The sequence below is a fragment of the Stenella coeruleoalba genome (genome assembly GCF_951394435.1).
Source record: "Stenella coeruleoalba genome assembly, chromosome: 2".
NCBI lineage: Eukaryota > Metazoa > Chordata > Mammalia > Artiodactyla > Delphinidae > Stenella > Stenella coeruleoalba.
In genome coordinates, this window is record NC_137147.1 from 78302370 (window position 1) to 78328189 (window position 25820).

At 39.0% G+C, this 25820-nt stretch overlaps 1 protein-coding gene and 1 long non-coding RNA gene across 8 annotated transcripts in view; one reads left to right on the forward strand and one right to left on the reverse strand.

Moving 5' to 3' along the window:
* Nucleotides 1-25820, forward strand: part of LOC307182791 — a 140912-nt gene that overhangs the window by 71537 nt on the left and 43555 nt on the right. The window lies entirely within an intron of this gene.
* The window catches only part of DPH6 (diphthamine biosynthesis 6), a 443212-nt gene continuing 433594 nt past the window's right edge, over nt 16203-25820 (reverse strand). For 5 of the 6 annotated variants that reach the window (XM_079914295.1, XM_079914294.1, XM_079914299.1 and 2 more), the window contains one exon: nt 16203-17315. In XM_079914295.1, the coding sequence (XP_079770421.1) occupies nt 17204-17315 (112 nt within the window). In that variant the 3' untranslated portion in view covers nt 16203-17203. The remainder of the gene's footprint in view (nt 17316-25820) is intronic. The other variant, XM_079914297.1, reaches the window with a different exon arrangement.

A 25820-nucleotide genomic window follows, 5' to 3' on the forward strand; every position in this document is an offset into this window, starting at 1 on the left:
CCAAGTCCAGACTTTTTACAATGACTTATAAGACCCTTTGTGATGTGACCCCGCTCACCTCTCCAGCCTTGTCTTTCCCTCCTCTCCCTGTTCTGTCCCCTACACACTTGATGCTCCATTGAAACAGAGCTTCTTCTGGTTCCTCAGGTTGAGCCATGCTCTTCCTCACCCCAGGCCTGTGTGTGCTTGTTATCCTCTTAGCTGGAAATTCTCTCCAAACTCTTCCCCCATCTATATCTGTATCTCCACCTCCAGAAAACCTTTCCTGATCTGTGAAGCTCCTGCTGGGTATACTCCCTATATGCTCCCCTCTGTATTTGCCCAGTCATCACACTTGCTACCTTGTATTATAATTGCTTATTTACTACTATCTCCCACTGTGCTAACCTCTGTAAAAGCAGAGGCCCTGTCTGTCTCACAGGTATTCCCTGCACTTAGCAGAGCCTGACTCATGGTGAGAACATAATCCACAAATAAAGTACTTACTGAATGAACAAATGTATGGAAATCATCCATTAGCTTGTTTAATAAGTGCCACTCTTGAGCCATAATTAATAGTAGGATATTAGAATATTTTTTAAAGTATTGGGATCACTATGGGTATGATCTACACCTGTTGGCTTCTGTATGAATTCAGGAGCCCTGTAGCCCCACAGAGGGAACTCAGTGGCTTTCACAGTGAGAGGAGGGTTGGAGAGGGAGAGCAGGATGGTGGAAGAGGCTCACTGGACGGGACTTTGGGACCCTAACGTGGCTTTCACCAGAGCAGCTAGAATTCTTTTGTATTATGCACTGGGGTGGCATATTATATTATTATATTCTATATGGGGTAAAAAAGGAAGGAAACATGAAACAAAAAGAAAAAATAGCCCTGATATAAGGAGATTATCAAAACAAGTCTTACAAAGATGGTTCTACAATTAAGTAAAGAAACTGAAGTGTTTGCTTTAAAAGATATAATGGAGGCAGGTATTGTGGTCACTACAACATAGTATATACTGTTATTACCAAGAAAGGGTACAGTGTTCTTAAAAACTGGCCTGGGATGATGGGGTTGTATATCTTCTTAAGTTTATGTCACTTCTCAAATCAATTAAACTGACTTATACTACCAACTGACATTTAATAACAAGATTATTAACAAGACTGAGAATTTTATCATCTTGTTCTTTTCCGTATCTTTTCTGTGTATTTCTATTGTTTTAGAAAACTGTACTTGAGGATAATAGGACTTTTTGCTGCGTAGACAGGGAGAAATATATATAATCAGACTTAAGAAATTAAATTAAACGTAGTACTAGTAATTTTCAATCCTAATCTGCTACCTCTGCCGATGCATGGTCAGAGATTTTATACCTTACAGTTCCCAAGTGAAATTCTGCATTTCCATGTCCCACTTTTCTAACATGAGAGGTGGCAGGATGTTAGACAAAAATATTGCTATTGGAAGAGAAGGCTTAGGAGGTAAATATTCTCTATTATTCATTCATTCAAAAATATTTATTCAGAGCCTACTCTGTGCCAAGCGCCTGCAACAATTTCTAGTATTTGGACGTGTATCAGTGAAAAAAATAGATAAGGTCCCTGCTGTTACAAAGCTTATATTGTGATGGGGGAGAGAAAGAGAATAAGGAAACAAGTAAAGAACATAATTTGGGAAAGTGATGAGCTGTAGGAAGCCAGAAGAATGATGATGTGCTAGGGATTGACACCCTGGGAAGGTGGGGGTGGGTTGGGTCTGCTGTAGCCAGGTGGCCTCTGAGCTGAGCTAAGTGATGAGAAGGAAACAGCCATATGAGGAAGTAAGGACGGAGCCTTCCAATCAAAGGGAGCAGTGAGGGCCAGTTTCCACCCTATGCCTTCCCCTGTGGTCCTCAAGAAGGAAGCATCTGAGGTGTATGAGAGATGCCAAGCTTCCCTAGGCCTTTTCAGGGACCAGGGCCAAGTGGTTTGCTGGGAAAGCCTAACACTGCCTAAGTATAAAGGGGCATCATGGAAAAATAAATGAAGAAAGGAAGAGGAGAAAAGTCACATGAGTTCTTTTATAAGAAGTTATGTGTTTTGGTAAAATGTCTGTTTTTTCACTTTAAGATTTAAAAACAGAATAATCTTAAAACTAGATACAGACAACAAAAAATGCCCCTAAATTGTGTGGGCATTTAATTGGAACCTGTGCTCATCCCACTTGGCCACTAGAGGGCAGCATTGCCTATCAAATGTACTGGAGATTTTGCGCAAGAAAATCAATCCCACAGGTAATATACATCTCTGCCATCTCTGTTTCCTGTTCCTCCTCTGTCTTCCCCATAATCCACCCATAAACTCCCTGCCGTCCACCTATCTGAGGACACAGTCTCAGTGTTCTGGTTAGGCTTTCTGTTTAGAGAAGAACCTCTGACTTGTTAGGAAAAAATTAAGTCAGCACGTTTAACCTTGTTGGAGGTGTTTTGACCCTGTGCCTCACCGTGGACCCTTTCAGTGGGTAATGGGAATCTTGGGGATCTCTGGGGGCTGTGGTTGGCTCATTCTGCCCAGTTCTTCAGGATCAGACTCACTGTCGGGGGGCACAGGAGTTTAACATTGTTAAGTTAGGGAGCAAGGAGCTTTATTTCCTCTGTGTGTTGTTGGATAGGCTGTCAGCTTGTAAGTTTGGTGGCAGCAAACCTGGCTTCCACGGGCGTGGGGACCATGCTCATTTCTTTCCCAGCAGTCCAAGCTCCAGTCACGTGCGTGCAAGTTCCATGTTCTATGTTTTAGCTTTATTTTTAAGTTGGGCCTTTTATGAAAAAGTGTGCAAGACAGTGAGTTCAATAAGAGAAAAGTGGAAGAGAAATGACAAAATTTTAGCTGCAGCTAAACAGGCAGATTAAATGTAAGATTTTAAAATATGGTGTAAGAATTATATACAAATAAATTGTGTGAATTTATAATATGGGCTTTGCTTCCTTCCAGAGAAGGATTCAAGGCATCATGCAATAGAACACATTGCTATGAACATTGGGTAATTATATTAATTCAAGTTATATTTAGTGTACTCCATTTCTGCGCCAGGAACCAGGGGTATACAGGTGAATAAGACAGACACAGGCTGGGCTCTTATGAAGCTTCTATTGTAATTAAATAAAGATATGAATGAGGTCAGAAATCATATAAGAGTGTGTGTGTGTGTGTGTCTATGTCTGTGTGTGTGTTGGTGGTTCATAGCTGGAAGGAATTTTAAAGATCATTATCTCCAATACACTTTATTTTATAGATGAGGAAATGGTGGCTCAGGAATACTGTGGCTGATTCAGAGGTGAAACAGTTCATTTGAGCACTGAAATTTGCTCTGAGCAAATTGGAAAAACACTCTAGGTTACTTAGCTTTGAGTGCTTGATAAAAGAAAGAGAATAGTTTGGAAAGGGAATCTTCTTTTGGGGGCCATTGACTGAAGAAATGATCATATGGATCCTTATATCATGGACACAGAGGGACAATGAACATTCTTTAAATGATTATTTAAAAAATCATCAGCCCTTCATAAAATTAAGCCATACAGTATTTATTGAATTGTATTTCAGTGAAGGATTTCTGTGTGGGGTTAAGCTACTACATAGTCCAAAAATGTAACTTTTAGAAATTTAACCTTACATAATTTTTTTTTTTTTTTTTTTTTTTTTTTTGAGGTACGCGGGCCTCTCACTGTTGTGGCCTCTCCCGTTGCGGAGCACAGGCTCCGGACGCGCAGGCTCAGCAGCCATGGCTTACGGGCCTAGCCGCTTCTTGGCATGTGGGATCTTCCCGGACCGGGGCACGAACCCGTGTCCCCTGCATCGGCAGGCAGACTCTCAACCACCGCGCCACCAGGGAAGCCCTAACTTTACATAATTTAATGTAAGTTGACATAGGATAGAACCAAAAGAATCTGGAGAAATGTTTGATTCTTTTAAATTTCGTCATTGAGTAGCCACTCAGCGAATATGATTAGTGAAACTCTTTTGAGGAAACTAATCCCCCCACCAGGCTACCTGATCCAATTGGCTCTTTTTTTTTTTTTTTTAAATAGCATGTTTCTGGGCTCAAGTTATCTGTCTAGTTGCCTCAGTACACACTTTTTGCTTATGTAGACTTGTCTTAAAAGAGAGAGATAGAGGGCATACTCATAAAAGAAAGAAACTGGGGGGATTGCATTGTTGGCTGTCATACTTTTCATTAGAACATAAATTCCTAGAGTTGGAATTCTGTCTTGGATTTTTGGTTCTGCTAGCACGCTGTGCTCAATAAAAATTAACCCATCAATCAACAGGACAGAAAAGTCTACCTTGCCAGAATCAGTGCTCCCTGTTTGTCCCGTAGAAAGCCAATTAAAGTGTTAGGATGTTGTAATGGATACAGAAGCTAAGGAAAATGGCAAAAAAAAAAAAAAAAAAATCCCCCCCAAATCAAATAAAATTGAAGTAAAAAAATAGATAACAGTGAAGTATTCAGGGAACACTACTGCCCAATTCAGTTTTTCCCCTTGACAGTATCCTCAGTGTAATGGAAGTTTGCCTACCTGGGTGGCATCTTGGATGCCCCATTTCCCTCCTAGAAGATGCTGTTCAGGATGGGTCATGGTGGCACCGTCCATCTTCCTAACAGCTCACCCAGAGGCCACTCATTGCAGCACTCCCGGTAGTCTTGCCATCTGTCTGCCACCATCATCATCAGGGAACCAGCTCCTGAGCTCCTCTGGCTCAGCCTCACTTGGTCAGAAAACAAAAAGAACAATTCATCTGGGAAGGGATAAGTAGGAAGCTGGCAAGACAGAGAGAGTGCTATTGACTACAAAGAAGAAAGGGAGGGTTGGTGTGGGGAAGGAAAGTGAGACAGGCAAATTGAGAATTCTTCCTGTCACAAACCCTCTTGAGAATTGATGAAAGCTATGAAGTCTTTCTCCAGGACACGACATATGCATATGCATGCATAGTTTTGCATAAAATTTCATGAATCCCTACCTTCTTTACACACAAATATACCTCTTGTTTCAAAAGTTAAACTATAGAAGTTATAAGCTTTCAAATCTTATTAACAACCAAGAAATTCTGAAAAACTCTAATCATAGCAAGTTTTTTATATTAAAGAATTTTCTTTTTCCAACTGTAGTCTTGCATGTATCTTTCAAATACACTCATTTTTAGAAGCAATTACTAGAACACTAAGAAGGGCCAAAATGGACAATTACAAGGGTAAAAACACTTGTTATCAGTGTTTTTTTCATGTTGCATAGCACACCTTTGAGATTTTTGCATATTCATTTACCTAAAAGTAATTTTGTTTAAAAGAAAAAAGGCTTCATTCTATTACCAAATTCTAGAGGGCTCAGTTTACCTGATACTTGACTGTTGAGGGCTCTTTTGGGAAAATCATAAAAGAAAACAAGTTCATCATCTACCAGGCTCATGCACTCCGTATCCTGAATGGAGGGGGCACATCCTCAAGTCCAATTAAAGACATGCTAACTACAAATTGCACATTCTTCCGCTGTTTCATTATAGGAATGTGGAGCTCATTCTGATCTCTTCTTGAAGGCAGGTCTAGGGCCCTTGGCTTATCTTTTTTTCAAAAACCATGCAGATAAGAGGTTTACACCTTAGAATGGAGCACTAAGGCAACAGTGCCTGGACTGCCCGCAGCCAAAGACACAGGAGAAACTCTCTCTACCTGCCCTCATAGCACTTGGGGGAGCAGAAGGGGCAGAGGTAATAGCTGGCGAAGAGAAAATGTGGGCGGAAGTGAGGGGAAATCAATAAAACAGAGTTGAAAAAGTAATGTGCTGCCCACACCATAAAGGAAAATCATGATGAAGGCCCAAGTTAACTCCCATAATGCTTTCAGGGATCAGAGAAATGACACTATCAAAACAGAGCATTAGTTTTCTGAAGCCTACAGGCTGAATTTTATTTATTTAAAGTTAACTCCCATTTTAATACAAAAAAAGATAACATATTCTACATCAAAGGGAGAAAAACTTTTCCTAATGTATCCACTTCTCTTCTGAAGTGCACGAGCTGTCGCCATATAATGCTTTGTGGTGTTTTCTAGGCTGTGCTTGCTTTTCTTTGCGTCAGGAAATGCACAGTAAACAGACTCAAGCCTGGGTCTGCTGTTTCTCAACGCCAAACGGCAATCGTTTGATTTCGTTTGTGTTTTCGAATGCATTGTTAGTTTTAACTAAGATTTATATATGTTGCGTGAATGATGTTTCAAAGCAGGAGAGAAAGAGACTGAGAATCAGATGCGGATAGGAAATCAGTCCTTGGTAAATTGTATAAAAGTGTGAATCACAAGCCGTTGAGAGGATTGGGCTGGAGTAGCCTTTGGGGAATTACTCAGTTTTTCTCTGGTGACCATTTCATTTCCCTTGGAAGTTCAGTCAGTGGTTGCCTGGACCTTGTCAGAACTTGACCTCTCCATGAGGATGGCACAACCTATCAGCTTTTTGGATATTGTTTCCGTAGCTTTGAGGACAGACCAAAATTACCATCTTGCTGAATTTCTGGTCTTCTCATTGTTCTTCATATAATTTGCTCATTTCTGAGCCTCAGTGTTAACTAGTTCTCTGTGTTAAAGAAGTCAATTTTAAGGTACTATAGTGGGTAAAACCATGGACTTGGTGTTCTGGTGGCCTGGGTTCAACTCCCAGGTCTGCCATTTACTAGCCATGTGATAATTACTTAACATCTCTTTGCCTCAGTTTCCCCATCTGAAAATGAGATAAGATTACCTACCTCACAGGGATAGGAGGAGTAAATAAGTAACATACAAAAGTTGGTTAGAATAGTACCCAGTACATAGTAAGTTCTTTACTATAGAGTGTTTGCAATGATGATGATAGTGATGATGATTGTTGTTATTTTTCTAATTACAGAAGTACAGTTTTCTTCTCTGGGGAACCACTAACCCCTTCCCTGATCTTGTTCTGATATGGTTTAGATGGGGCTGACCCTGCCTGCTTCCATTCCAGGGTGGAGACATAACCCAGACCTGGCCAATCTGTGAATTCCACCCCCCCCCAGCTACAGAGGTTGACTCAGGTTGGGAAAATGATATAAGTTGGTCCAGTCAGGGTAAATCACAGGAGTTTGTTTAGGACTATTGGGAAAGAGATGCTGTCTTTTGTTTTGGGTGGTTAAGGGAGCAAGATGTAAGCCTGGCAGCCATGACATAGAGTCAGTCATTCTGAGACTGAAGCGAGTACAGAGGAAAGCAGAACCGAGAGATGAAGAGGGAAAGGGAACCAGTTTAAACTGTGGGACCCCATGATCGCAGCCATGCTGGGAGCCCCGGGGCCACTCCTGCATAAGGTAGTTTGTACTGGGCTTCACTGGCTCCCACAGACACCTCCTCTGTCCTCTACCTGATTCAAACCCAGCCCATCCTTTGAGGCACAGTGCCTTCTGGAAGTGATGCCTCCTTTTCTGAGTTCCCATAGCACCCACCATCTGTGCCATCAATTTAGTACTTATTATCCACACTAGAAAGTTTACTTTTGCAAATGCGTTGACTGTCTCTCTCCAATTCTATGGTTTGGGTCCACGTTTCACTCCTTGGTGATCTCCATAGCACTAGCACATCTGCTACTTCATAGCGTTTGCCACATATTTGTTATTTGAATTCCTTTTATCCTCTTAATGCCCATCAGAAGTGAATTAAATACCCCAGCACACATAGGAATACATGAAGTAAACTAGAGATGGGTTGTTCAGAACCCTAACAACAGGATAGGGTTGTTACATGTAGGAGAATTTTGAGAGAGGAGTCCAGCCCCCTGTCACCTGTAAGGAGCAGAAGCAATAGAATGTGGACTTGTTTATATTTGTCCCACCAGACTGTAAGCTTCGTAGGAGCAAAGACTGGCTCTATTTTTTAAACTCTCCTCCAGTGAGTGCTATATGTTCCCAGTGCTTTGCACAGTACCTGACACATTTTAGGTGCTCAGTAAATACTTGTTGAACAGATGCTGCATTTGCAGTACAGGGGGCTCTCAGAGCAATCACCTAACCCTTACCAACATGTAAGGGAAATAAAGTAAGAAAGGAATTGCTGGTTCTGTGTAGCCAACACCTTCCTCCCATTATTCTAAACCCCTTCTACAATCACCTTATTTCTCCAAATCACAAGAATAAATAAAGCCATTCCTTAGGATGACAGATGAGGTGTAATGACAGAAGCATGTTTGGAATTTCTAGGTCTGTGAAAAAACCCGTATGAATTCCAGACCCAACAAAGAAAGGCTTACTGTCATTAGAATGAGTGAGTGAAGCAGTATGAAAGCTGAATCGCAGATTTAGAAAAAGGCACTGCATTGGAATGTTCAACATATACACAAAGAATTCTGGGTTTTGATCAGTCTTATTTTCTTAGGTAACATTATGTAGCATTAGTTCCATAACAGCTTTAAGTTTTATAAATTGAAGAAAATATAAACCACTTTTTTTTAATTAGTTGATTCTCTCCCACAGAAAGTATTAATACAATAGTCATCTGCTTTCCCAACTCAATATTTTCCATTCACTCATTTCTTCAATCATTCATTATTCTCTGGTCAATATTATCATCCTAAAATTATTTTTATTACATCAGTGCTCTTCCCCCAAACATTCATTTGCTCTGACAGCATAGAATCCAAGCTAAAGCAGACAGCCAAGACCTTCAATAATTTGACGCCAACACACCTGTCCATATATAAACTTTCCCCTATTCCCCCAACCAAGCCTCTATTCCATTCACCTTTGTCTCTTTACTCTTCGCTTTCCTTGCTTTTCACTTCTATACTTCTGAATCTTTCTCTCTGTCTACTCAAGCATGTGTTTTCTTTTAAGCAATGTTCTTTAACCAGTCCGATGAAGATGCGCTTTCCTTCCTCAATTCCCAGGGTATTTATGGTCTGTATCACTCGCTCCTTTTACTGTCTCAGATTTTTATCATTTCACGTGAGTGCGTCTTCTGTTCTCTACTATGAATGCTTTAACGGCAGAGATCACACCTTGGACTTCTTTGTGTTGTGCTTTACATATAATCTGGATTATTTCAGTGACTATTGTAATAACTCAGGTGATACCCTTTCACTGTTCATGCTTGGGAGGTTTTGTCCTTTTTTAGTTAGTCATGCCAATTGCCATAAAATTCTCAAATTTATAATATCCCTCATGACTGAAATTAATCAGAATTGCTCTCCAAATTATTCTTTACAAAGATCTTCATCTTACTCTACCAAGTACTTTATAAATCAATTAAAAAAAAAGAAACCCACCAGGTAGCCAATAGAAAAGGGGGATTGGGGTATGCATAAAATAATGAATGGCTAGTAAAATATGAAAAGATGAGTATCTTAGATCAAAATTAAATAAGTGCAAATTAAAGTCAAATTCCGTCTTTCACTTCTGAGACTGATAAAGATTAAAAAATTAAAATTGCCAGTGAACAGGGCTTCCCTGGTGGCACAGTGGTTGAGAGTCTGCCTGCCGATACAGAGGACACGGGTTCGTGACCCGGTCCGGGAGGATCCCACATGCCGCGGAGCGGCTGGGCCCGTGAGCCATGGCCGCTGAGCCTGCGCGTCCGGAGCCTGCGCGTCCGGAGCCTGTGCTCCGCAACGGGAGACGCCGCAACAGTGAGAGGCCCGTGTACCGCAAAAAAAAAAAAAAATTGCCAGTGAACAGTGTGGACCAAGGTGTAGAGAAATGGGAATCGACGTATAGTGTCAGGAGCACCAATTTGGTATAGCCTCTTTGGAGGGCTATTTAGCAATATAAAAGAACATTTAAAATTTCCCTAACCTTAGAGTGAAGAAGTTCACCTTTAGTCATTCTCCCTATAGATATAATCATATAAATGCATAAACGTATCTAGATGTTAAAAGATATTCATCGTGGTATTATGTATAATAGCAAAAGACCACCCAGTGCACTTCAGTGGGGGATTAACCCAAGGTTGAGTACCAGGCTGTGATGGGGCTGGGACTTGAATCCGGGCAAGCTGACTCCATGCTTATAAAAGCAAGTCCTTATTACTGCCAACTAAACATACTTAGGGCCCTTCTCTAAGGAGCTCAAAATCCTATGTAGACATTGTCTGTTTTTTGGCCAGAAGGAAGAGTAGTTAGGCGTAAGCCATAAACATTACTACAATCATTAAACAAGTTAGCAATAGAGACAAGACTAGAATTCCTATATTCTTGACTCACCCATAAAGCACTCTGCCATTTCTCATCTCAGTTTTGAGTTGACCCACATTTATTTAACTTGGTGACATGTCTGCAAAAAAAAAAAAATGTTCTAATGAATCTTTCAGGGTGTTCTGATAGCTGCTCTGTTTTGAAGTGTATCTGATGAATGATTTATATATTAGATTTATTAAAAACACATCCATTACTCTGAGGCCTTGAGTGGATATTTAAAGGAAGAATATGGCATATTCAACCCAGCAGTTATGATTCCACATAAATAGCTAAGGGATGGCCCACTAGGGGATGTCAGATTAAAAAGATGTTCTGAGAAGGTGAGTGGACTTGGCCTCTCTAACTCAAGATGCAGAAACAGAACCACCACAGAAAATAGTCTTGCCTCCATTCCCTATGGCTTAAAACTTCATTTTTTTTTTTTTTTTTTTTTTGCAAAGGCAGGCAACTGGTTCTTCTCCTGCTTGGTCTGACTTACCAAACTCCCCTTACATTTGGACAAAACGCAATTCTCACAGTAGGATGCAAAGACAAGTGCAGTGACCTAATGAATTTAGGAAGGAGAATGGTCAAAAGTACAAAGATCTTTCAAAATCAACACTGGTACACAGATTTGTAATTCCTTCTAGGAAGTCAGCTACAGAAGTGACACTAGAGGACAGAGCATAAGGGTTCAATTCATTCTCCCTGTCTCTGTTTTTTAATTAAATTTTAGGACATGCCAAAAATATTCTAGGGTTTGGGAGAGAAAAAGGTAAAAGGGTTGTTAAGAGTACAAGATTTTAAGATTCACCTCTGAAAGCTAGGCTAATATATCAACCAGGATTAGTCTGCCAAAAATATGAAAATATAAAAACATCATAAATTAGTCAGTTGTCCATGGCTATAATCTGTTTGCCTGATGCCAGATGTACTTATGACAGGAAAAACAGTTGGCTTTAAAACAGCTGGAAAATGTTAAGCACTTATATAACACATTTTTAAAAAAGTATCAAATGGGTTGGTGTCTTATTAGGGTATGCATTTTAAAAGAAGTGGCTATGATTTAACTTGGACCCATGGTAAGTTTTTCCATTTTAGCATTTCAGTGTTCATTTAGGGAACTATAATACCATGTAGTACAAACCCTTTATTAATCAGTGCATTCGTTATCTGAAATAAAAGTTTTATTCAATCACTGTATTTTGATAGACTAGACTATTGCACATGAGTAGGAGATAAAGGATTGAAAAGAGTGTCTTTGGAGGAGAGGAGCTCAGACCTTCTTTCTTGCACATTCCCAGGAGACAGTCAGTTTCCAGTACCATCAAGATTTCAGAAGGCTGGCAGGGACTGTGAGGAAGCCCTCTGTGGTATAACAAATCAGTACATGAAACAGCTAACCATGTAACTGGTGAGAGGAAAGAATGAAATCATTTCTGCTTAAAATCTGTCTATGTCATCTTTTAATCTATTTAGGGTGATTGGCTCAGCTGGCTTTATGGCAACCCAGCCATGTGTATGGTGAGGACTCTCTAGAAGCCATCATCAAAGTTAGTAAATCTGTTTCTGCTCTCTGCAGGCTCTACTTGCTTAGCCTGATCCGTCCATCTCTCTTACTGCCCAGCAATTAGAGAAAGAGCAGGCAGAACTCTAAGGAGTGATAAGAGAAAGGATGAGACATACTAGGCAGACATGCACATACACAGCAGAGATCTGGAAAAAAATACTAATAGATATTTTCACAGCCTGATATACATCAGCAAGAAGGAAATAAAGACTCATTAAAAAAATACTTACTTTCCCATAACTGCCTATAACTTTGTGCACTGATAGAGTCTTCTAACACAACTTTGTATTTTGGATGCTGTAGTAGTCATCAGCATAGACTAATTTTTTTTGATTGAAATATAGTTGATTTACAATGTTATGTTAGTTTCAGGTATACGGCAAAGTGATTCAGTTATACATACATACGTGTATATATATATATATATATATATATATATATTCTTTTTCAGATTCTTTTCCATTGTAGGTTATTGCAAGATATTGATTTTAGTTCCCTGTGCTATACAGTAGGTCCTTGTTGTTTATCTATTTTATATATAGTAGTATCTGTTAATCCCAGACTCCTAATTTATCCCTCCCTCCCTCCTTGCCTTTCCTCTTTGGTAACTGTAAGTTTGTATTCTATGTGTATGAGTCTATCTCTGTTTTGTAAATAAGTTCATTTGTATCATTTTTTAGATTCCACATATAAATGATGTCATATATTTGCCTTTTCTGACTTACTTAGTGTGATAATCTCTGGGTCCATCCATGTTCCTGCAAATGGCATTATTTCATTATTTTTTATGGTGGAGTGATATTCCATTATATACATCTGCCACATCTTCTTTATCCATTCATCTGTTGATGGACATTTAGCTTCCATGTCTTGGCTACTGTAAATAGTGCTGCTATGAACATTAGGGTACATGTATCTTTTCTAATTAGAGTTTTATCTGGATATATGCCCAGGAGTGGGATTGCTGATCATATGGTAACTCAGTTTTTAGTTTTTAAGGAAGCTCCATACCGTTCTCCATAGTGGCTGCACCAATTTACATTCCCACCAATAGTGTAGGAGGGTTCCCTTTTTTCCATACCCTCTCCAGCATTTATTATTTGTAGACTTTTTGATGATAGCTCTTCTGGCTCGTGTGAGGTGATACCTTATTATAGTTTGGGTTTGCATTTCTTTAATAATTAGTGATATGGAGTATCTTTTCATGTGCCTGTTGGCCATCTGAAGGAGCATAGACTAATTCTGATACAATCACTAAAACCTAAATTATTCTGAAAAGAGGGCATGGTTAATAAAATCAAGGAAACAATAAAATTGGCCCAAATATATATTTTTAGAAGAGTCCAGAACCAAAAGTCAAATATATATTTGTGTACCCCAAGATCAAAACCTTGCTAGCTAAATATTGATGTGAAGGTCTATCACCTAATGGCAAAAATTTCTTAAATTTCAAACCCTGAAGGTGATCCCGTCTATACAGCATCCTGGATTTCTTGCAACCATAGTCTGGATGTATGCATTGCTACAAAGATCTCTGGGAAATGCTCTTTGGCAGCAGATCTGGAAAATTATGAAAAAATACTCACCAGTATAAACTGTGTTAAAAAAAATGGTTATGCTACTTCCTGAACATTTAATAGCTATTTGCATTTATTTACACACATAAGTTGCATCACCGTACTGATATAAACTGTTTCTGTTAAAATCCTGAGGAAGTGAAAGGGAGAATAAAGGGGGAGAGAAGAATATAGTGGTTTGGTAAGGGTAGAATCAGCAGCCCCTCACAGGGATGATTTCAGTTTTTCCTACCTCATAAAAGGAAGGGAAATGATTCTTGATTAGAGAGGAGTTATCATATGATCATGTCTTGAACCTTTGCATTGTTTCCCCACTTTTCAACACTTGAGTGAAAAGAGGACAGGGGATAGTGACTCCCCTTCTGAAGTAAGGCAGGCCCAACATTGGGCCAGCTCCAAATCTAGGTCACGGTTAATGTTTCATCCACTGTGTCTTCCGCCTGGAGCTCAAATGCAGTGCTGAAATGCATTGGATTGCAGGTGATTGCTTTTTCTGGACACAGTATGAGAGTGATTTATGACGGAGGAGACAGAACTGGGTGAGACCTGCAAAACCTAGTGTCTTCATACTGCTTAAGAGTGCCCTGCTTACCCCTGGCTAATGTGGCAACAATTCTAAGGAGGCTTTAGTCAATATACTGTAGTACACACGATGCTCCTCACTTTGGCCTGGAATCAAGACCCTTTTGAAAAGTTAGCACATTTCTTCACATGAAAGGAGCCATTCATGTCAGTGGGTGTTTCATAGGTCCCAGGGTCAGAGTGTAGGCTAATGTACTCAGTAGTAAGTACCAGTCATCCTTCTTAACTAGGCCAGCATTTGTCCAGTTGAAATGGCTAATATATGTACTTCTAGATCCCTTTCTCAAGCTTTTAATGACTGCAAAACCCTCCCTCAAATATATTTGTTTCCTATTTTCTCAGTGCTAAAAAATGGGCAGCTTTTCTTTTTCTTCTTATACTGGCATGAAAGCTTGGCTTTTGACAATTTAAACTCTGTACGAAACCCTAGAATTTGGAACTGTTGTCTTTATTCACTTATTGAGGAACAAAGCCCCTTTCCAAAATAAATAGACTTGAGATCTAGACTGTGGAAGCTGGAAGGAGTAGAGTTAGGCATAGAAGTGCTGTATTTTGAAGACGCTCACTGTGAAAATAGTGCAGAGGTACAGAGAGGCTACAGCTATTTTTTGTAAGCGTAAATCAGGTAGTGGATATTGTTATGGGCTGAATTGTGTTCCCCCAAAATTCATATGTTGAAGCCCTAACCTCCAGTACCTTATAATGTGACTGGATTTGGAGACAGGACCTTTAAAGAGGTACTTAAGGTAAAAGAAAGTTATATGGGTGAGCCCTAATCCAGTATGACTGGTGAATTTATAATAAGAGGTGATTATGATGCAAGCAACACAGACTGAGGGGTGATTATGTGAGGAGGTGAGAAGGTGGCTATCTGCAAGCCATGGACAGAGGCCTCAGAAGAAATCAACCTACTGACACCTTGATCTTGGACTTCTAGCCTCCAGAACTGTAAGAAAACAAATTTCTGCTGCTTAAGGCACCCAGTCTGTGGTATTTTGTTATGGCAGCCCTAGAAGACTAATACAGATTTGAAAGTGCTTGTAATTGATAGAGTGTTATACACATGCCAATTATCATCATCATTATTATGAAGAACATTCTAAAAATAAAAGGGAGGGAGAAGGGGTATCATGGAGGAGCCAGGGAGTGGAAACCAGCCTGGACACACAAAAGCAACACATATCAATAAAAGTGTATTGAATGCTGACTATGTGTTAGGTGTACCAAGGTGACTAAGAGATGTGTTTTGACTCCTAGCACATGTCAACATGATAAAGAAGTTATGAAAAGAACTAGAGACACTCAGGGAGAAGGCAATTACTTCTGCTTGTTGGGTGTGCTGAGTGGAGGTTGGGGAGAGGAGAGTTTTCAGAATTTTCATAAAAAGAGAGTGGTATTTTGTGAAGCAGATGACATGGGGACAGAGGAGGAAAGGCGTCAGGGGCACTCATACATGAAGGTATGCCATGTCACTGGGAAAAAGCACACAGTGTGATAGCAGGACAGAAAACACATGGGAGAGTTCTGGGAACTCAGACCTGAAAACTAGGTTAGCATCAACTTGTAGAGGGCCTTGAATGCTGTGTGAAGGGACTTGGACGCTATCATGTAGGCAATAATGAAGGAAAATATATTGTTTTTATTATCTCAATATTTCTTTAGTTTCTGCCCTTATGTTTTTTTCACTTTCATTGCACATCTTTACTCAGACTTCAAGTGCCTTCTCTATCCCAGTCCACCAGGTTCCATCAGCGAAACAGCTCCTTAAAAGCCATCTTTTATAGAGGCTTAAGTGGTTTTCCATTGACCCCCACCCTTGAAAAGTGTGGTGACAGCCACACTTGTGGCTGAAAAGTGATAGCCTTGATGTCCGAGACCCTGTGCAAGTTTGGTCACCAATTTGATGGATTTTTTTTAGGGCATGTCATTTTTGCAATTTGCTAATAACTGACAATAACAGTCACTCACAGGGATCAGCCAAAGTATTTTGGGGTCTCAAAAAACATTGATTGACTATGACTAGGTGAGCAAAATGTGTCTAAAACTTGATGTATACCCCATTCTCTGGCCTGGGCATATCCTCTCTCTCTTTCTCTTTGTATCTGAATTAAAATAACATCTATCAATTATGGAATACGGCCAAACAGTTAAAGACAAGTTATGAGATTAATTGGAAATTCATGCCATTCCTTGGAGAAGTTTCAGGAGGAATCTTTATTGATTCATGTTTATATATCACAGGGAAAAATGAAATCACACTCACTCTTTATTCAAAATAAACCTTATCACATATATGCAAATAGATATACAGAACCTTTTGACTGTGGTAGGGATACTGAAGGACACTGCAGAATATGTACCCACACAATTAGGTGGTAGAAGAATGTGCTAGATGTCTAAAAAGACAGAAATAGTCTTTTATCACTACATTTTCTGCTCCTGTGTACCAACTTGTAAATTAGAAGTAAATGTACATGCCTCTCTAGTTCTATTTTCAGCACACAAATAAAAAACTTTCATTTTGACCAAGAGTTAGTTTTCATGTTCTTAGAATTTACTCTTCTAACAGATTTTTTAAATCCATTATATAATTTTAATTATAGAAAGGCCATTCTTACAGAAGCAGTATAAACGAAGTGGTTAAGAATGAGAGCTCTGATGTCAGACCACCCTGGTTCAAGTCCTGGTTCTTCAGTTTGTGGTGACCATGTCCTAGTCATTTTTATCTCTTTGCACCATAGAGGATCACTGTGAGGATTAAATGAAATAATGCAGGTAAAATGCATGCTTAGCACAGTAGTGGATGCACGTAATAATCTGCTATATAGAAAAGAACATTCTCTGCTAAATACTGGGCCTCAAAAGTGCGTTGATAGGGAAGCCATACAGAATGCAAATACAACTGTCATCTACAAGTACAAACTCTCTGGTCAGTGGACAAGAAGTGATAATGATGACGCAATTGGTAAACGATAATACCAGAAAAATCAGTCCCTTTACAAGTTTCAACCAGTGGTTCAGAAGAAGCTGACTTTACACAGCTCTAGCAGGAAGCTAAAAGTTCAGAGAGTTTGTGCTGATAGGGAATAGTTTTGAAATCTTGATACCTAGGTAGAAAAGGTCATTTGGGGTCTTATTGCTTAACAAAAGCCCTGTGGATTGCAGTATTAAAATTCTTAGGACAGCTGTGCCTCAGTGAGACAAAGACATTTCAGAATGGTGCTGAGAACAGTTAGTGTGAAGAGGTTGCTCCTTAAGCAGAGTGGTGGAGTTCTTGTTTGGTGGTCTAAGTGCTAAGCCAGCATGCCACATGGATAAGTTCTCCTCTGTGTAAATGGGTCACAGGTACCAGAACCAGAGTAGATGCCATCTTGTCCATCTCTGCCTCCAACAGTGTCTGGAACTCTAAAATGCAAAAACAGAAAAATGATGCGTTTTCACTGTTGACCTTGCACAGACCAGGTGCACAGCCAATAGTTGTTGAATACATTTATCTACCACTGCAAAGTCAATTTCTTTGGGGTTACGACAGGGATAAAGACTCTTGTATCTTGTACTGGCCTGACACCCAGCACCCACTGTGTCTGGTTCTTTGGTGTGTCTTGCCTGAGGAGTTCTCCATTATCATACCAAGTGGAACCAATGTTAAAATATTTACCGGGTCTCCAACTTTTCTGCCTTTTCATCTTAACAGAAATTCTACCTGTGACATGATTGAAATGAAAATGTCTTTTCCTAGATCTGAAAATTATGTTCAGGTTAAGGTTATTTAAAATTAGAAAAGGAATATAACCCAAAAGAAACATTTAAGACAAAATATAACGATGATAAAACCAGCAATATTAGAAAGCATTTTCTGTTAATTTGATGATGTTAATCATGGGAGTGAAGCATGAGATATTATACATTATAAATATGGGATTGGAAGAAATATTAAGTATACATTTTTTTTATACAACAGGTTCTTATTTGTCATCAATTTTATACACATCAGTGTATACATGTCAATCCCAATCGCCCAATTCATCACACCCCCACCCCCACCCCTTCCCCCCCTTGGTGTCCGTACGTTTGTTCTCTACATCTGTGTCTCAATTTCTGCCCTGCAAACCGGTTCTTCTGTACCATTTTTCTAGGTTCCACATATATGCATTAATATATATTTGTTTTTCTCTTTCTGACTTACTTCACTCTATATGACAGTCTCTAGATCCATCCACATCTCAACGAATGACCCAATTTCATTCCTTTTTATGGCTGAGTAATAGTCATTGTATATATGTACCACATCTTCTTTATCCATTCATCTGTTGATGGGCATTTAGGTTGCTTCCATGACCTGGCTATTGTAAATAGTGCTGCAATGAACATTGGGGTGCATGTGTCTTTTTGAATTGTGGTTTTCTCTGGGTATATGCCCAGTAGTGGGATTGCTGGATCATATGGTAATTCTACTTTTGGTTTTTTAAGGAACCTCCATCATACTGTTCTCCATAGTGGCTGTATCAATTTACATTCCCACCAACAGTGCAGGAGGGTTCCCTTTTCTCCACACCTTCTCCAGCATTTGTTGTTTGTAGATTTTCTGATGAAGCCCATTCTAACTGGTGTGAGGTGATACCTCATTGTAGTTTTGATTTGCATTTCTCTAATAATTAGTGATGCTGAGCAGCTTTTCATATGCTTCTTGGCCATCTGTATGTCTTCTTTGGAGAAATGTCGATTTAGGTCTTCTGCCCATTTTGGGATTGGGTTGTTTGTTCTTTTAATATTGAGCTGCATGAGCTGTTTATATATTTTGGAGATTAATCCTTTGTCCATTGATTCATTTGCAAATATTTTCTCCCATTCTGAGGGTTGTCTTTTCACCTTGTTTATGGTTTCCTTTGCTGTGCAAAAGCTTTTAAGTTTCATTAGGTCCCATTTGCTTATTTTTGTTTTTATTCCCATTACTCTAGGAGGTGGATCAAAAAAGATCTTGCTGTGATTTATATCAAAGAGTATTCTTCCTATGTCTTCCTCTAAGAGTTTTGTAGTGTCTGGTCTCTAATTTAGGTCTCTAATCCATTTTGAGTTTATGTTTGTGTATGGTGTTAGGGAGTGTTCTAATTTCATTCTTTCACAGGTACCTGTCCAGTTTTCCCAGCACCACTTACTGAAGACACTGTCTTTTCTCCATTGTATATCCTTGCGTCCTTTGTCATAGATTAGTTGACCATAGGTGTGTGGGTTTATCTCTGGGCTTTCTATCTTGTTCCATTGATCTATGTTTCTGTTTTTGTGCCAGTACCATATTGTCGTGATTACTGTAGCTTTGTAGTATAGTCTGAAGTCAGGGAGTCTGATTCGTCCAGCTCCATTTTTATCCCTCAAGACTGCTTTGGCTATTCAGGGTCTTTTGTGTCTCCATACGAATTTTAAGAGTTTTTGTTCTAGTTCCTTAAAAAATGCTATTGGTAATTGGATAGGGATTGCATTGAATCTGTAGATTGCTTTGGGTAATATAGTCATTTTCACAATATTGATTCTTCCAATCCAAGAACATGGCATATCTCTCCATCTGTTGGTATCATCTTTAATTTCTTTCATCAGTGTCTTATAGTTTTCTGCATACAAGTCTTTTGTCTCCCTAGGTAGGTTTATCCCTAGGTATTTTATTCTTTTTGTTGCAATGGTAAATGGGAGTGTTTCCTTAATTTCTCTTTCAGATTTTTCATCATTAGTGTGTAAGAATGCAAGAGATTTCTGTGTCTTAATTTTGTATCCTGCAACTTTACCGAATTCATTGATTAGCTCTAGCAGTTTTCTAGTGGCATCTTTAGGATTCTCTATGTATAGTATCATGTCATCTGCAGATAGTGACAGTTTTACTTCTTCTTTTCCAATTTGTATTCCTTTTATTTCTTTTTCTTCTCTGATTGCCGTGGCTAGGACTTCCAAAACTATATTTAATGGTAGCGGTGAGAGTGGACATCCTTGCCTTGTTGCTGATCTTAGAGGAAATGCTTTCAGTTTTTCACCATTGAGAATGATGTTTGCTGTGGGTTTGTGGTATATGGCCTTTATTATGTTGAGGTAGGTTCCCTCTATGCCCACTTTCTGGAGAGTTTTTATCATAAAAGGGTGTTGAATTCTGTCAAAAGCTTTTTCTGCATCTATTGAGATGATCATATGGTTTTTATTCTTTAATTTGTTAATAAGGTGTATCACATTGATTGATTTGCATATATTGAGGAATCCTTGCATCCCTGGGATAAATCCCACTTGATCATGGTGTATGATCCTTTTAATGTGTTGTTGGATTCTGTTTGCTAGTATTTTGTTGAGGATTTTTGCATCTATATTCATCAGTGGTATTGGTCTGTAATTTTCTTTTTTTGTAGTATCTTTGCCTGGTTTTGGTATCAGGGTGATGGTCGCCTCATAGAATGAGTTTGGGAGTGTTCCCTCCTCTGCAATTTTTTGGAAGAGTTTGAGAAGTATGGGTGTTAGCTCTTCTTTAAATGTTTGATAGAATTCACCTGTGAAGCCATCTGGTCCTGGACTTTTGTTTGTTGGAAGATTTTTAATCACAGTGTCAATTTCATTACTTGTGATTGGTCTGTTCATATTTTCTATTTCTTCCTGGTTCCATCTTGGAAGGTTGTGCTTTTCTAAGAATTTCTTCCAGGTTGTCCATTTTATTGGCATCGAGTTGCCTGTAGTAGTCTCTTAGGATGATATGTATTTCTGCCGTGTCTGTTGTAACTTCTCCTTTTTCATTTCTAATTTTATTGACTTGAGTTCTCTCCCTCTTTTTCTTGATGAGTCTGGCTGATGATTTATCAATTTTGTTTATCTTCTCAAAGAACCAGCTTTTAGTTTTATTGATCTTTGCTGTTGTTTTCTTTGTTTCTATTTCATTTATTTCTTCTCTGATCTTTATGATTTCTTTCCTTCTGCTAACTTTGGGTTTTGTTTGTTCTTCTTTCTCTAGTTCCTTTAGGTGTAAGGTTAGATTGTTTATTTGAGATTTTTCTTGTTTCTTGAGGTAGACTTGTATAGCTATAAACTTTCCTCTTAGAACTGCTTTTGCTGCATCCCATAGGTTTTGGATTGTCGTGTCTTCATTGTCATTTGTTTCTAGGTATTTTTTGATTTCCTCTTTGACTTCTTCAGTGATCTCTTGGTTGTTTAGTAACGTAGTGTTTAGCCTCCACGTGTTTGTGTTTTTTACATTTTTTCCCCTGTAATTCATTTCTAATCTCATAGCATTGTGGTCAGAAAAGATGCTTGATATGATTTCAATTTTTTTTTTTTTGCGGTACACGGGCCTCTCACTGCTGTGGCCTCTCCCGTTGCGGAGCACAGGCTCCGGATGCGCAGGCTCAGCGGCCATGGCTCACGGGCCTAGCCGCTCCACAGCATGTGGGATCTTCCCGGACCAGGGCACGAACCCACGTCCCCTGAATCAGCAGGCGGACTCTCAACCACTGCGCCACCAGGGAAGCCCTGATTTCAACTTTCTTAAATTTACTGAGGCTTGATTTGTGACCCATGATGTGATCTATTCTGGAAAATGTTCCATGCGCACTTGAGAAGAAAGTGTAATCTGCTCTGTTTGGGTGGAATGTGCTATAAATATCAATTAAATCTATCTGGTCTATTGTGTCATTTAAAGCTTCTGTTTCCTTATTTATCTTCATTTTGGATGATCTGTCCATTGGTGTAAGTGAGGTGTTAAAGTCCCCCACTATTATTGTGTTACTGTGGATTTGCTCTTTTATAGCTGTTAGCAGTTGCCTTATGTATTGAGGTGCTCCTATGTTGGGTGCATATATATTTATAATTGTTATATCTTCTTCTTGGATTTATCCCTTGATCATTATGTAGTGTCCTTCCTTGTCTCTTGTAACATTCTTTATTTTAAAGTCTATTTTATCTGATATGAGTATTGCTACTCCAGCTTTCTTTTGACTTCCATTTGCATGGAATATGTTTTTCCATCCCCTCACTTTCAGTCTGTATGTGTCCCTAGGTCTGAAGTGGGTCTCTTGTAGACAGCATATATATGGGTCTTGTTTTGTATCCATTCAGCAAGCCTTTGTCTTTTGGTTGGAGCATTTAGTCCATTGACATTTAAGGTAATTATCGATAGGTATGTTCCTATGACCATTTTCTTAATTGTTTTGGGTTTGTTTTTGTAGGTCCTTTTCTTCTCTTGTGTTTCCCACTTAGAGAAGTTGCTTTAGCGTTTGTTGTAGAACTGGTTTGGTAGTGCTGAATTCTCTTAGCTTTTGCTTGTCTGTAAAGCTTTTGATTTCTCCATGGAATCTGAAAGAGATCCTTGCCAGGTAGAGTAATCTTGGTTGTAGGTTCTTCCCTTTCATCACTTTAAGTATATCATGCCACTCCCTCTGGCTTGTAGAGTTTCTGCTGAGAAATCAGCTGTTAACTTTATGAGAGTTCCCTTGTATGTTATTTGTTGTTTTTCCCTTGCTGCTTTCAATAATTTTTCTTTGTTTTTAATTTTTGCCAATTTGATTACTATGTGTCTTGGCGTGTTTCTCCTTGGGTTTATCCTATATGGGACTCGCTGCTCTTCCTGGACTTGGGTGGCTATTTCCTTTCCCATGTTAGGGACATTTTCGACTATAATCTCTTCAAATATTTTCTCTGGTCCGTTCTCTCTCTCTTCTCCTTCTTGGACCCCTATAATTCGAATGTTGTTGCATTTAATGTTGTCCCAGAGGTCTCTTAGGCTGTCTTCATTTCTTTTCATTCTTTATTCTTTATTCTATTCTGCAGCAGTGAATTCCACCTTTCTGTCTTCCAGGTCACTTTTCTGTTCTTCTGCCTCAGTTATTTTGCTATTGATTCCTTTTAGTGTAGTTTTCATTTCAGTTATTGTATTGTACATCTCTGTTTGTTTGTTCTTTAATTTTTCTAGGTCTTTGTTCAACATTTCTTGCATCTTCTCGATCTTTGCCTCCATTCTGTTTCTGAGGTCCTGGATCATCTTCACTATCATTATTCTGAATTCTTTTTCTGTAAGGTTGCCTATCTCCACTTCATTTAGTTGTTTTTCTGGGGTTGTATCTTGTTCCTTCATCTGGTACATAGCCATCTGCCTTTTCATCTTGTCTGTCTTTCTGTGAATGTGGTTTTCGTTCCACAGGCTGCAGGACTGTAGCTCTTCTTGCTTCTGCTGTCTGCCTTCTGGTGGATGAGGCTATCTAAGAGGCTTGTGCAAGTTTCCTGATGGGAGGGACTGGTGGTGGGTAGAGCTGGGTGTTGCTCTGGTGGGCAGAGCTCAGTAAAACTTTAATCCGCTTGACTGTTGATGGGTGGGGCTGGGTTCCCTCCCTGTTGGTTGTTTGGCCTGAGGCAACCCAACACTGGAGCCTACCTGGGCTCTTTGGTGGGGCTAATGGCAGACTCTGGGAGGGCTCACACCAAGGATTACTTCCCAGAACTTCTGCTGCCAGTGTCCTTGTCCCCACAGTGAGCCACAGCCACCCCCCGCCTCTGCAGGAGACCCTCCCAACACTAGCAGGTAGGTCTGTTTCAGTCTCCCCTGGGTCCTGATGTGCACACTATTTTGTGTGTGCCCTCCAAGAGTGGAGTCTCTGTTTCCCCAGTCCTGTCGAAGTCCTGCAATCAGATCCCACTTGCCTTCAAAGTCTGATTGTCTAGGAATTCTTCCTTCTGTTGCCAGACCCCTAGGTTGGGAAGCCTGATGTGGGGCTCAGAACCTTCACTCCAGCGGGTGGACTTCTGTGGTATAAGTGTTCTCCAGTCTGTGAGTCACTCACGCAGCAATTATGGGATTTGATTTTGCTGTGATTGCGCCCCTCCTACTGTCTCATTTTGGCTTCTCCTTTGTCTTTGGATGTGGGGTATCTTTTTTGGTGAGTTCTAGTGTCTTCCTGTCGATGATTGTCCAGCAGCTAGTTGTGATTCTGGTGTTCTCACAAGAGCGAGTGAGAGCACGTCCTTCTACTCCGCCATCTTGGTTCCAATCCCCTAAGTATACATTTTTATTAATAAATAATAAAAGCAAAAGAAGAAAACAAAAATATTTTCTAATATCATCCAACTTCTTGGTAAATAAAAATTTCTCATATGGCAGAATTTCCTCTCTAAACTGAGAAATTCTCTTGTAACTAAAACTGTCACGAAGTTGCCACATTAGACTAATGACCTTTAGTTATAATCGGAATAATTGAATTTTAAATTGTCAAGAAAATGGAACTGAAATTCATAAAATTTACCAAGAGAATAGCTCTTTGATGTGCATTTGACAATCTGAAAAATACGGCAGCTTAAAAAAAAATGAATCTGCTATTGCATTATCCAAGTGCAAAGCAAGCACTTGAATATTCTTTTTAAAAGCATTTCCCCCATCATGATCTCAGGATTGAAAAATAGCTCAGCCACTTTTGTTGAATTTGCAATACATTTGCTTTAAGTCTTCTTTAGAGAAACATTTTATCAGTGAAATTTTTTACATGAATCCTGTACCCAATGTAAGAATCATTTATAGCTAACTTCTTATTGTAATCACATTTAATGATATACTCACAATGATGCCCAATCTCCAATCATGCAGAGTATGGAAGAAATAAGAAAATTATTTAACTGGATAAAAATTGTAATGCATAGGAATGAAATATTTTGAATTTCTGTGGGTTAAGAAGACTATCCATTCCTGAATTTATTCCACGTTGAAAATTGTTGACACTAGAGGTGAGTATTGACAGAAGTAGGGCTGATCAATATTGAACCTTAAGGGTCAAAGGACTTCATGTGTGGTGTAATAAGCAACTTAGTTTAGGTATTGCAGTATTTCCATAAAGTAACAATTATTAAGGGTCAGGCAAGGTTTCTATTATAAACTCTATTTCAAGGGGGGCTTGGGGAGGCATAGTTTCAGAGTCTCCAAAGGCATGTGATAGTATGATTGAAGCAGGATGATAGTTTGGAAATAAACAAAGAGAAAGTGAGTCATTATACTCAAAGTTGAGGAAGTATTAATATTTCCATTCTCCAGATTCAAAACCCATCTTTTCTTACCACAGACTTTTTATGAAATCTTTAAACCCAGGAAGCTTTAGATGAGAGGTAAATCTCTTTTGAGTTTTTAAGTAGCTTGAAATCTTTACTTTTGAAAATTATCTGGCACATTCAAGCAGGCTATAAATTATAAATACAACCAGAGGGAGCTGTGTATCTGTTCAACAAGATATAGTTCAATGAAATCTCAGAAACGCCCTCTACACTTTCCACTTAGTTGTGTGTAGAGCATTAGTAGCACATGGAAATCATTAGTTTTTACTCAAACATACTTGATCATGTTGCTTACTGAGTTGCTTAAGGTTGGTTTTCCAGCATATCTGACTTTTTATATAACTAAGAAATAGTGTTTTAATTATTTATTTTAAAATTTGTATTGAACACATTGTGACTTAAACTTGAAAAAAGCAAACAATAAAGTAAATATATACCAATTATGTTATAATAATAAAATAATGATGAAATAGATAATTACTTAGAAATATATATTGCTTGGGCTAGAATTTAACAACATAATTTCAAAAAATAATAATTAGGGAATAAGTTAACATGAACATTTTAAAATTAACATGAAAATGTTTAAGACTATGGAATTTGGGTTTGAAAGAAAGGATGGCATATCTGAACAGAGGAGGAAGGGCTAAAGTATTAATTCAAGTACTTTCTACCTATACTGAGCTCCATATAAACACAAGTTCTGAATCTTCAAGTCCTTCTTAGGCAGACACTAAGTGGTCTGTCCCCTTGTGACCTTTCTTCTAGAATTCAGAATGTATAGATACATTCAAACAACAGAAGTGGGCATTGATCAGTCAAGGAAGACCCATGCACTTTCAGTTTCCATTACATTAAACA